At 30.1% G+C, this 14,113-nt stretch overlaps 1 protein-coding gene across 1 annotated transcript; it reads right to left on the reverse strand.

Moving 5' to 3' along the window:
• Positions 1 to 1,627: 1,627 nt before the first annotated feature.
• LOC148577118 (beta-hexosaminidase 1-like) lies at positions 1,628 to 7,345 on the reverse strand. The gene is made up of 15 exons (XM_088501487.1): positions 6,798 to 7,345; positions 6,617 to 6,700; positions 6,259 to 6,294; positions 5,661 to 5,772; positions 5,506 to 5,576; positions 5,252 to 5,382; positions 4,506 to 4,522; positions 4,332 to 4,380; positions 3,719 to 3,819; positions 3,368 to 3,427; positions 3,205 to 3,238; positions 2,808 to 2,906; positions 2,644 to 2,703; positions 2,321 to 2,571; positions 1,628 to 2,030 (listed from the first exon to the last, which is right to left on the reverse strand). Exons 1-15 carry the CDS (start codon positions 7,194 to 7,196, stop codon positions 1,855 to 1,857), a joined length of 1,680 nt encoding a protein of 559 aa, XP_088357613.1. The 5' UTR covers positions 7,197 to 7,345; the 3' UTR covers positions 1,628 to 1,854.
• Positions 7,346 to 14,113: the final 6,768 nt, after the last annotated feature.

Raw genomic sequence — 14,113 nt, forward strand, 5'->3', positions numbered from 1 at the left:
TTTTTGAGCTACGTTTGTTTGTGTAACATAATGCATTGGGTCCCTATATATTCAAAATAAAGTTTAATTAGGATTTTTTATTTTAATATGGAAGAGCGGAGAGAGTTTTACGTTAATGTTACAAAAAATAGAGTTTTACAGTGTTATGGGGGCGCTGTTCTGTGCAAGCACAATACGCAGAACACGTATTGTACTGACAATACGCAGAGTGTGTATTTACAATACGCAGTCTATGTATTGTCTTTATAAATTAAAAAAAAATTAATCTGACAATTCGCACTCTGCGAATTCTATAGCCCCAGAATTTTGTAAAACATCATAACTTCCAATATTAAAGGATTACACCCATTTTTTATCCAATATAAAAAAAAATTAACCGTTTAATTATTCTTGATATTTTTATAATTTTATCAAATTTTTAATTATGTTTCTATATTTTTTTTTAATTAAGTCCTTACTCTTTAGACGTTATATAAAATTACAATGATAGACTTGCATCAAGTAGTTAAATGTTACAGAAAATTGTTACCAACATTAGTAGAAAAAAGGAGATGAAGATTACAACAATATATATGCTGTTATTTTACTGTTTTTTGGTTAAAAGGGACTAAATTGAAAAAAAAATTAACATCTAAAAATTCAATTGAAAAAAAAAATATAGAGATTTAATTGAAAATTTGGTAAAACTATAGAGACCTTTAGAATAATTAAACCTATTAAAAATAAGGTTTAGTTATTCTCTTTGTCCTTATAACTTCATCAATTTTTTAATTATTTTTATATATTTTTTTTAATTACGTTCTTATACTATATCAGATTTTATAAGTAAGTCTTTTTTTTGGTGACTTATAAGTAAGTCTTTATTATAATAAAAATATTGATATTAACAGAATATTTTGTTATTATACTATATCAGATTTTATAAGTAAGTCTTTTTTTTGGTGACTTATAAGTAAGTCTTTATTATAATAAAAATATTGATATTAACAGAATATTTTGTTAAACTATATAGAATATTCAAACAAGGGTTAGGTATATTCGTTTTGTTTAACGAAATATTCCATTAATTCCATCATTTTTGTTACGACAAAGACTTAATTACAAAATCTGATATGATATAAAAACTCAATCGAAAAGAAAAAAAAAAGTATAAGAACCTAATTGAAAATTCAACAAAACTATAAGCATAGTGTAGTAAATAAACCTAAAAATAATTTGTACCCTAATTGGAGTAATGATAACTGTACTTGCAATTATATACACCAGTTCAATTTACATCCTCATTACCGAAAAAAATTATGAAAAAATAACAAAAACAGGATTTTGTAATGAAAGTACTTTCATGTAGTATGAAATTTTGCTTTGCTTTTTGTGCAGATTAATGTCTGTTTATTTGTATATAGTATTGTGAAAATTACTTTCATACCATCAAGTATCTTTCTTATATCATAAACTCAACTTTCATGATTCACCAATAACTAAACTTATTTCACCTTTTCTTTCTATGCAGAACCATTTTCTGGTGACTTGGATGAACATCCTTAAATGGTGTGAATTGCAACTAGCAATTTCTTTTCAAATTTATAAACACATAAATTACTTGGATAATCATAATTAGATACTATAGTTTATCACAATGGACATAAACATAGTATAAAGAACTTTCAAACAACACACATAATAAAAAGAAGTTTGCTTTTATAAACAGATGGTAAAAGAAGTGGATACTATTTTGTTAAAATTCATCAACTTCTTTCATTTATGATGTCACTGTTGCTAAGCTCACTAGGGTGCCCTGACATACACAACAAACATGGCTGCCAAGGCTTTGATGTTTGATAGTTTTAAGACTCATTATTGACTGTAGCACGAGCCTGCGCCGTCTGGAGCCTGTCTAGCATAAAAGTGTCTGACAGGAGCGGCGGCAACCCCACGTCTATTCAACAGGCATCTGAAGTTTAGCAGCCGCGGCAAGGTGGTTGAGGTAATATTTGCTTTAGGAGTTGACTCTCTTGGACTCCACAAGCGTTCTGTGCCAATCAAGTAGCACTTAATATGATTGCGAACACAATATCAAAATTAAACTCTATATATATCATGGTAGAAACTCATGTGCAGTTGTTTTCATGTGATGTTACTAGTTAAATATCGTTAGATGATTTCACATGTTTGACTAAATTATTATCTAACATGAACACAACTGCACGTGAGTGTTTACCATATATAATTGAAGAGATACTTCGACAAAAGAAAAATGAATGATGCAAGAATGGCGAATGACAGAACGTCGAACAACTTGGCATCAGTAAAATGTGCATACCTGCAGCTGCAGCCGCTCGAGGCCATATTGTTTGCTGAATATCGGATGTATCAGCCGTCTCACCCCACATGCATACTTCTCCACCGATTACAAGCTTTTGCTGGGAGGCGTCGTATATTCCTTCTAGCGGCTCGGCCTTATAGACCTCGTCCCAAGGCACATCTAGATGGTCAAGATACCAGACTCCTTGGTTACTGAAAATGCACCTGAAACCTTTCGCAACAGCCTTCGGACAAACGCCGGGACCCAACCTACAGTTTTGAGAAACACATTTGAGTTTTGTAACATAATAAGAGTACTTACTTACACTGATGGAAACTCACCAGTTATGCACTATAGTTTGTGGATTGAGCTTAGATGGAAATGCATTGAAGGTTTCTTCCCTGAAGAGTTATCACAATAAGAGTCAAATCTATGAACACATGTAAGATTTAAGAGCGTGACATCGTAAATACATAAAAGCATTATGTATATATAGAGATTATACCAGTTCACTGGGGTCCAGTTTTTCGAAAGGGCTATTTCTTGCGCTTTCAGTACGAAATATTGATAGCCATCTTTTGTAGTCAAGTTGTTAGTCTGGAGCCTGCATTTCAGTTAATGGTCAAAACACTGAATAGGCATCAAGCATAAACATTGTGCAAAAAAATGAAGTGTCTAAAATGGGACAAGAGAAGCTGATAAACTAGATTGTCTGTTTGAAAATCGAAGCTCTGCACGGTGGAAAAAAGAAAAGAAAAGAAGAGAAAATATGACATGATCACTTTACCAGTCCTTTACATATGAGAAGTTCTACTTGAGATTCCAATAATTTATGTGCTCAAATGCTAACTGCTTTACATGAACAACAATTAAAGCATCATAAAATATAAAGAGGTTAGTACCATTGTTTTACATGAGGAGTTTTGCTCCAGCAATCTGTCGAAACAAAACATAGTTCTTACATCAGTTCGCAGCAGTTCACATTACTTCTTAATTACAGTAATCATTCAAAGTCTAAACTCTAAAGAACAGACTTTTTGATCAAGTGAAAACAGTCAAACTGACCTGTATTAACTTCGTCACCACCCAAGTGAAATAGCTCAAATGGGAAAATCTTTCTCAACTCTGAAAAATTATTATATACAAAATTAAGAAGTAACCAAAAAACTGAACAAATTATAACTAATTGAACTGTTTCAACTATACGGTAACAGCTAGTTTAAGAATGTCATCAAGCACTACTATGGAGGTACTACACATCAGAACAAACTAGTTTTCAATAGTATTGCCAAGGCCAACTATGAATCCACAAGAAGTCATCAATGATTTATATCAGAGAATACAATTATTAATGTAGCACACAAATCCAGAAAGAACAGAACAACTGTGAGGCTCCGGGTTTTAACAGAAGCTAACCTGTCAGAATACCGGAAAAGACATCAAAAGTGAAATTCTTTGAAACATCTAGTGGCTCCCTACAGGTAGGTGATGGCCAAAGATCCGGATATCCGACACCCCTAGACATTTAAAGAAAATAAAAAAGGAAAGACAGAAAGAATGAATGAAAATAAAACAAAGAAAACAAGTTAATTTTTATCGGATGCGCATTAAACTTGATGTTCATGAAGCCAGTAAAATGCTTAACATGTGGCTTTTGTCTTCTTGATTTCAAGGTAACAATCTGACCAAGCAAATATGGAAGGGGAAAAAAAACTTAGCAACTCCTCACTATGATAAACAAAATTGTGAATTCAATGTCAAACCATAGCACTTCTTCGAGGATACATTGAGCTAAATACCGACAATCAACATCTAATTTTCCGACGAAGGACTTACTGTAATTATATATTACATTTTTCAAACTAATCATCAACTTCTCTATGGTAAACTATGTCTTTCAAATCTTGAAGTAATTACAATGAGTTATAAAAGTATATGAAATTCATTGCTCTTACTGAGTAACAATAATAAAGCCAATTACTATCATACTATCAAGCTGCACTTAAGGTATCAGAAAATGTTTTTTTACCATGATTCTGCATGACCAGGGACATCCACTTCTGCCATCACATTTATGCCTGTGATAAATCATGCAAATATTCATCAAATAGATGATCATTATAGCTTAACAGGCACAACAGGGGGGAAAAATCATAGTCGACAAGCATAATTTGCGTGATAAATATATTAAATCAAACCTCACCTCTCATTTTGGCAAAACTTTTAGCAGCACATGGTGCAACATGGAATAAAAATAAGAGGAAAAAAAGTATTAGTCTTTGATAGATTAAGAAATTTGACTCAAAGATATGCCCTGAAAAGTAACAAGTTGGTAAAAGGAAAATATCCATGGATCAATTATCATTATTTTGGAACATAGAACATGTTACATTTATAGCCCTTCCCCATCTTCAGTTCTAAAACAATTTTTTTATTAAAAAAAAAAAAAGAATTTCATTAGATGAGGAGAAGGATAATACAAAATGTGGGGATAAGGGATTTCCTATACAAAAGCAAAACAAAACAAAAGGTTTATCACTTTATCTTGAAGCATAGCTTTCCAATCTTTCAATATGTCAGAGAGGGAAAGTCCCTGAACAGATCATGAGCTTTACACCAAATTGATGCTAGGCGTCTAACCCTATCCCATAAATCTTGCTTGTAAGAACATGTATCATTGAAGGTGTGTGCCTTATGCTCCAACCAAAAGAGTCCTAATAGTGGCAAAAACTGCCCAGTGCCACAAAACTTTTGCCTCTTTTCTACCCACCAAACCCAACAAACTATTGCCTCTTTTTTAAATTCAACTATGAGAGGATTCAAAATTGCTTGTGATGATAAAAGTTTGAGATATGTTTACAGTAGTTTAGTTGTGGTAGCAGCATTATTTACAATGGGACAGTGTGAAGCAAAAATGATTGTAGAGAACTTGGATAAGGTAATTCTTACTTGACAATTTCATATGCATCCTCTACTGTGTAGCGTTCCCATTTTGTGTATGAACCGTTCCACAAATTTGGATATGAAGGTACCTCAAGAGGAAATGACTCTTCATCTATGATGTGCCAATGCAGAACATTCTATGGGGTTGAATAAACATCAGCATTACATGAAACAAAAAGAGCAGGATAGGCTTGTTAGGTTGATACTTCTTCAGTTTCTAATTGTCACAAACAAAACGAAACTCGTGACACTGATCTTACAAATTTAGCATAGGACATAGAGTCAATGATCTGCTTAATTACAGTAATTGGTAAATAGTGTCTTGATGTATCTGCAAATTAAAGAAATTGAATAATCATCATGATATAAAATTGATAATTGCAGAGTTTTTCTCAGTGAAAACATTGCAGCTCACCCAACATAAGCCCGCGGTACGCAAATCTAGGCTGATCATGGATGACCCAAGGTGCTTTGTGTATTTGTACTGTCTTAGTTGTATAATCAAAAGAACACAATTGGCTGAATGTCTGGTGCATCATGCAAAGACAATAGATTATTTTCTTTAAGCAACTTACAATCTAAATGCAAACACATACTTCGGCAGTATTGAGATTGATATTCGATAATGTAAAGGTATAAGAAGGTAATGCACTTGTGCAAGGATAAAAACAGATTTCAGATTTACAATTCCTATGGAGAAAATGCATACCTACAATATCAAAGGTGGATCATGCATATAGATACATAATTTGAAGTTAAACAGTATATGTCACAATTAATCAGGAAATATTTGGTATCTATAACTCTTTTAATCAGATATGAAATAATAATGCTATCAAGGAAGTTTAGGACTTGAAAACAAGAACTTAAGTGTTCTATGTTTATCAATCTCTTTCTTCTCCTAGATTCTAGGCATGCTCCTCTATTTCAAGTCCCCTAGAATAAGATGAAAAGGCAAAGGGGAAAAAGTCTCAGCTGATTGAGTTGCATGCACTTGCAAATTCTATACATACCTCTATTCCGCGCAATGCACCATAAACAGTATTCGCCTACAACAAATTGAGTGTCAAAATAAGATTACTAGCAATCATCTAGAATGGCAGTATTGCTTTACATTATCATTACAAAGATGTCTTTGAAGATGATAGTTAAAATATTGACATGCATTATGTTGAAGCTGAACAGTTTAGTCAAATATATTAAATTATCTAACGATTCTCAACTATTATCTTAGTGAGTTATAAACACTTGGTTCATTTTTTTTTTTCAGTTTTAGAAAAAAGAAGCAATGTGTAAGCTACTATCAATTACCCTAAAACAAAAGCATACAGATAAATAATTAAATTGTTGTAATCACAATTCACAAAGCACCTCAATTGTGACTTCCCCAGCAATGGAATCCTCCTTGACTTTTGAAACCTGCAAGGTATAGCTTTCATCCACTCCAAGTTGAAGCTACAAAGAGAAAGAGAAAGTTGCCATCTTTTTCAAAACCCATAAAAGAAAACAATCAAAAGAGACCAAAAGTCTGAAACTTTAAGTAACAAACAACCTCATCATTGTCTGAATGGACAGTGATCTTCAATTGGGAAACATCATATTCAGATATGATACTTTCCACCAACACCCTCTTAAAACGAAGCCTTTCACCAACATTACCACTACCACTGTGCTCAAATATGATCTTTTTGTACCTCTCAAAAGCTTCTCCAACAATGTAAGAGGCACCAGCACCACCAGTTCCAGCTACAGAAAGTTTGAGTGAAGGGTCAACTGAAAGAACTTCATCACCTGAAGTGAATTCAGCTGGTAAAGGCCAAAGGTATGTGAGGGATTCATCAAAATGGGGTTGTTTGGTTCTGATTCCTCTCGAACCATCAAGTAAAAGTGATTGAGGAAGAACAACAAAGAGAGCACACAGAACGAAAAAGTAGCAGAACATGCGAAGCATGATGATGATGATGATTGAAAGTCCAAAGCTTGAAGAAGAGTTGAATTTATAAATATATAGAGAATTTTTCCCTCTTATATATTTGGATGATGTGAGTAACAAGGTTAATAGATTTGGAAGAAGGTGAAGACTGAAGACCGAAGAGTGAAGACTGAAGAGTGCTAGTGCTACAACGTTTACCAGCTTGGGGATCTAACTCTGGTGGAAATGTCTCTGAGTTTCCACCGGTGCAGAAAAGGTTTTAATGGCTGTAAATAAGCCACGTGGCGTGTTTAAAGGTGAAACAAAAACTAATTAGAATAAAATATATTTTTTGTCGTTAAAGTTTGACAAAAGTTTTAAAAATACCCCTAAATTTTATTTTGTTTCAGTTTTGTCCCAAAATTTTTCAATTTGCATCAAATATATCCATGACGACTAATTTTTCAAAAAATTTAAGACCAATTCAACAACAATTTCATAAGAACAACCCTCAACACAAGCAAATCAAGCATAATATTCATGCATTATTGTTAGATTGATCTTAAATTTTTTTAAAATTTAATCGTCGAAGGTATATCCTATACAAATCTAAAATTTTTTGGATAAAATTAAAATAAAATAAAATTTAAGGATATTTTTAAAATTTTTACCAAATTTTAAAGATAAAAAATATAATTTACCCAATTAATTATCTATTATAAAGGTTTTTTTATAAAAATAGAGTAATTATTCAATTTAATTTTTTAATTTTTTAATATTAAATATTTTAATATTTTAGGTTTTAGAAAATATAAATAGTCTTTAATTTTTATTTTTGTTAGACAATATAATTTTTTTTCAGTTTGATCCATTGAATTGAAATCATTATTTTAGAATTTTTAAATATTTTCAGAGATTATTTTGAGATTTTTTTAAAGTTTTTTAAAAATTCTTTTATACTTACTTTTCGAATCAAATTAAAAGAAAATGTGACGTCTAATAAATAAATATTAAGGATTGGTTTATGTATTTTAAAATTTGAAGACTAAAATATTTAATTTTAAAAATTTTAATGACTAGTTTGGTTACTCATAAAAATATTATATTATACATACTAAAAAACAGTTATTAAATTAGTTATATATATTGTTTTATATAATTTTAATATTACTTTTTATTTTAATATATATATTTTATATAAATAATTAGTTTAGCGACTAATTTATAAATATGATAACCTCGTGCAAGTGCATGCATAAAAGCTAGAATAAATAATTCTATTTGATGAAAGTAGGTAGGTAGATCAAGACAGAACAATTTCAATTATAGCTTAGGTCAAAATTTGTCTATTTATCTATTTAGTATGATATTTTAGTTTAATTTTGGCATAATTTTAGTGTCTATGATGTGATTAATTATCTATATAAAAAATTGTTTTAATTTAATAGTACATGTAGTAGTTTTGAATATACTGATAGAAACAATTTTAAAACTATTATCAATTTTAGCCATTATAGTTAATTCTCTAACTCAATCTTTGAATGTAATAGTCATTAAATAGAAAATTATATTCTTAATATATCAAAATTAATCTCCTCTATGGTGTAGTATGGACTATAGATATATACAATTTTTTAGTTGATACTTTTTGAAAATTTCTATATGACAATGTCTCATATAAAAAATTCCCATAAAATAAAATATTTTATTGTTGGGTTGGGCCTTCATTGTACAAAATTCCTATAAAGCCCACCATGACTGTATATGGATCCATATCAAAGTATCAAACCAAATAACAAATATATTTTTGGAAAAAAAGAACTTTTTAGAATTAATAATGTATGCTATGAAATATATAAATAATAGATCTAAAAATTGTTATTATTGTTTTTCTTAATAAAAAATAATTTGATCCATGAAGAGGGACTAAGGTCCTATCAATTTTTTATTTCTCCATCCCAGAATTTAAATGATGAAAGTTATTTTCAGTTTTCTTTTCAAAATAGATAAAATATAAAAACTCACAAATACGCAATTATTATAGATTTTAGATTTCCAGAAATATTATAAAAGTTATATGGATAAACACCAAGTCACCAACAAACTCATGACTCAGTATTATTGTTCATTATTATTTTTGTCTCTGTTTATTCTTTTGCGAACTTTCCTCGTCCATAAAGCAGGTTAGGGGGACCATTCTCTATTAATATGTGGCCGAATTCAAGGAAGTTGCATCATGCCCAACAAAATAAATGACTAAAATGAGTATTATATTGATATAGTTCGATTCTTTTTTAAAATAAAAATATTTATATTTTAATTTTAGGGTAAGGCACATAATTATATCAGTACAATAATAACAATTTTACATCAATGTTCTAAAATAAAAAATGTTACGTACATGTCTCCATACACATATTTATATAAATTGAATTAGGCTAATTTAAATTAGATTTTGTAGTAATAAATCAAAATAGGGTGTATCAGATTACTAGTGTTGGAGAAAACTATATAAATCGAAACAGCTTATATCGATTTATGCATTACTAAATCGAATGTAATCAATTCAATTTATGTGCATTGTGTGATAGTAATAAATTGACACAGCCAAGTTCGATTTAGTATATATGAATCAACCATACGAATAAATCGACATCAACTAATTTGATATAGTAGGATACACCTTTATAAAAAGGAACTGAAGTTTATTCCTCATTATAGTGGGGTTCGCAATGGTTAGTAATGAGAGTTTCTTAGTTTTAGTGCACTATAGAGGGTCGATTAAAAAAAAAACGTGATTTGGGATAAAATTTATTGATAAAGATCCACCGAGTGTTTTTTTAAAACCTTCAATGAGTTTCGGTGAATTTCAGAACACTATAATCGAAAAATTTGGACTGCATGGTATGAAACGGGATGATAAATTATTCTATAGAATTTCAATTTCGGTGTTGCACAACAGTGTGAAGTACGATTCGTTCGTCATAGACAGTGACAAGATTTACAAGTTCTGTTCTATTGTCGTCGCCAGTTTTCCAAGATGAAGACCCCTAAGCTATTAGCTAAGCTTGTAGATGTGGTCGGTAGTTCAGGAGGTTCGAACTGAAATTCTCAGTCGACGACAAATCCAGCCGCTTCCAGATTGAAACTTGTTGGTGCCTCGTTATCTGTGCCTGTGATTGCACATGCGGCCGTTTTAGTTGCATCTTCGTCCTTCGCAGCTGATATCAACTGCAATTGTGACGGAGTAGTAGGTGACAATCGATCCTTCAGTAATCTTGTTATTGCTATGACCGGTACTCCTGTTATGGTCCCAGTTTTCGAAGAGGGTGGAGCACTGGTTGGTATCGATGATGTACTGCGGGATGATGATGATAATGATGTGGAGTCCACCATGATTGTTGATGATCGTGATGACGACATCGCTATGAATATTCCAATTAGGGCTGGTAGAGCATCTAGTTCAGAAACTCATTAGTACTTTTCATACTTTTCAACTTTAAACTTGGATGCCATGACACAGATGTCTTTACCGGGAGTACTCTTTAAATTTGGGATCAGAGATCCACAGGATACTGGAGCGTCGGCTGAGTTCCAAGTCGAGCAGCAATTTCAGGATAAATAGGAGGTCGTGTTAAGCGTGACGACTTATAATATCCGTTGTGGAGTTGAGTACAAAATGTTGAATTTATATAGATATGTGTATCAAGACATGTATGTAACGTTTTTTGTATTGAAACATTGATGTAAAATTGTTATTGTACTGATTTAATCACGTGTTTTATCTTTTTTTTTTTTTGGATTGTCTATTTCAAGTGTAATTATTCTACTGTGATATATTTAATTATTTTACTATGATATATTTAATGTTCGATTAGCCGGGTACCAAACGGATCAGATGAGCGAAGTGGTTATGAGGGATGAAGGGAATCTGGTCCAAGGATGCTGGCGAATGTATGTATCTCCCGGATTCGTGTCTAAGGATGGATCGTTGGAGCCTCGCGACCTCACAAGCTGTTGTGGTGTAAAGGGGGAGCCACCTGCAAAAAAGACTCCGACGTCCAAGTCAGAATCCGTACAGATGGCAGGAGAGAGAGGGTATAGTGACGTACTTCGGGGAAGGGTAGGACCCTCCCCTATATACTTCGTACCTAGGGTGGGTCCCACAGAAACAGACCCGCCTTTCAAAAAATTTTTTTCCTCAGCTGTTAGGTGCTTTGCTGGAGGAGTAAAGGTGTCGAGTTGACCTTCGAATTCGGATCCGACGTGCCTGTTGGGTCGACCGCCCGGGTCGAGGCGTAATGCCAGCTGAGCTGAGTCGGAACATTTAATTATTTTGATAATCGATTATTTAGTTAAAAAAAATGCATCTGAATGTATAAATATAAAAAAATACATAATAATTAATTTATTTAATAAGTTTTAGTATACGTATTTTTTTATATTTTATTTAGATGTATATGCATTAAAATTGATTTTTTTCGACTGAAACTAATAACATATTTAATTTGTTTAGAAAAAGGTTATCGATTCTGATCAATTTTGATGACATTATCAATTTATTTATATTTTCCAATAAACGAAAATCAATTATAATAGTCTCTTTCCATGCAACTTGATAGGAGAAGATATTCAAATCCAAATCCAAGTAAAGCAATCATCTTATAATAGTCCAAAATTTTGAATAGATTGGTTATAGTAATTTAATGAGAGATTCATATTTCTTTTCATAAAATTCATCGATAATAAAATTTATATCAAATTTTGTAGTATTTTTTTAATGTAAATAAAAAAATAATTAATAAAAAATTTATCTTTTATTTTATTTTAAAATTTATTTTTTATAATATTTATAACTGAAAAAAATTAAATTATACTTAACAAAAAAAGCTGAGGCCAAAATCTTCATTTGTCTCTATATGTCCGTTCTTGTCTATAATTTATAATATAAATATACAATATATATTATATTTTTTAAATACTTTTCTTGTATAATTGTCAAAGAGAATTATTTATATGACTTTAGTTTATTGACAAACAGATATATAGTTTTCCCCAGAATCCCACTCACCATACAACACCTTCCCTTATTATGCATTGCAATAATAAATTAAACAATTATTATTTATTATATCATTCGATAATGGTATATTCTTTTATTATATTCTCTCCCACCCAGTTGGTTCTCCATCTCTGTTAACAATTTGATGTTGATTCTGAAATATAATGCTAAGAAAAATGGGCAAATTGTACATTTTGACTAAAGAAAATTCAAACATATTATTAGAGCTTTTATTTGCAATATTTAGAGTTGGTAAAAATCAATGAATATAGATTGGGTCCAATATTTGAAAACATTTTATCCATATAATCTATCCACTTTTTTAAGATACTATCTAGTTGTTTCAAAGCCATGCTGTAGAGAATAAAATACAAAAAAAATTATCAAATATTTTATTCATGTCAAATAAAATATTACATCATAAATGTTGTTAGGTTAAGAAATGAATAAATTCCTTGTCATATCCAATAAAAAGGGAGGTGCATCATACATGCATCATATCAAACTAAAAACAAAAGTTTTTTTTTTTTTTTAATTCAACATAATATTCTTTCACCAATATTTAAAAAAAAAATTCAATATTGTCGAGTAAAGAATTTAAGCCTAAAATTTTTTATTGGAAAAAAGTAGTTTTAGTATTAAAAAATTAATTATTTGATTATAAAAAGGCTGGTTATTTTTTATAGTTAATTGTTTTATCTTTACATATACATATATTTATTGTTATAAATTTTTAATATTTGTAAAACATTTTTATAAACAATTATACAAGAAGTTGTGTAAAAAAAAAATCAATTATGTTACATATATACTAGAAATAAACTACCATGTATACTGTATAGATTATAAATTTAGTATTTCATAAAAAAAATTTATATTATTATAAATATATTTGATTATTTATCTATTACATAATTAATTATTTTAATATAATAAATTTAATTTTTAATAATTAATTATTTAATTAAAAAATACAAATCAATATATATATAATACATAATAATTTTTTTGTTTTCATAATAATTAATTTTTAGTGTATATAAACATTTTTGAGAGGCAGTATATTTATCAACACTCATGCACTTTAAAAAAAGTATCAATACGGAAGTATACATAATTAGTTACCAATAATGATAGATACTCTAATATATAATTTTTTTTATATTAAAAGTATTGCATGCTCCATTATTTCATCTAAAAGAATCTATATTTTGTCAACTCTATTTACAGCAATCATAAAAGTCTTTACAAATTGGGAATTCTATTTTTTTTTTTAAAAAAACGTTGAGATTCAGTGAAGGTGATTTACATTTACTTTGATATTTTTTTTGGTAACTACATTTACTTTAATATATTATTTGATTTGTTATTTTTATCATAGAAACATAATCCAAATAAACCAAACCTATACGTATTTTTTGGCTCAGATAAAAAAGGCACTCAATTGGAGACTTCTTGGTAGAATGAATGAACACGCCATGTTTGAGTAGAAACTCTATTGGTAATTATTTTTATATAAAATTATTATTTATTATGATAAAAATTTAGATACAATTAAATTTATATAAAATTGATAATAAAAAATTATTATATAAAAATTTAATTATATTATTTAAATTATTTAATAATTATTAACTATCAATTTTACGTAAAATTGACTGCACTGTTAGGTTTTACTCATAGTATCATTTTCAAAACCCGGGACCAGATTCATCATTCATGTGGCCCTTGCTCCGCGCAAAATCTCATCCGTCCACGTGTACAATACCAAGCCACCACGCGCCAAAACCATCAATCGTCGTCACCGTCCAACAAAACCACCACCACGTATCGCGCGTGTTCCTTACTCTCTTAGTTTCAGCTACTACTCACTCCTTCAGCTCATTTCTTTTTC

Source organism: Arachis ipaensis, chromosome B1, assembly GCF_059453495.1.
Source record: "Arachis ipaensis isolate K30076 ecotype BB chromosome B1, ASM5945349v1, whole genome shotgun sequence".
Classification (NCBI taxonomy): domain Eukaryota; kingdom Viridiplantae; phylum Streptophyta; class Magnoliopsida; order Fabales; family Fabaceae; genus Arachis; species Arachis ipaensis.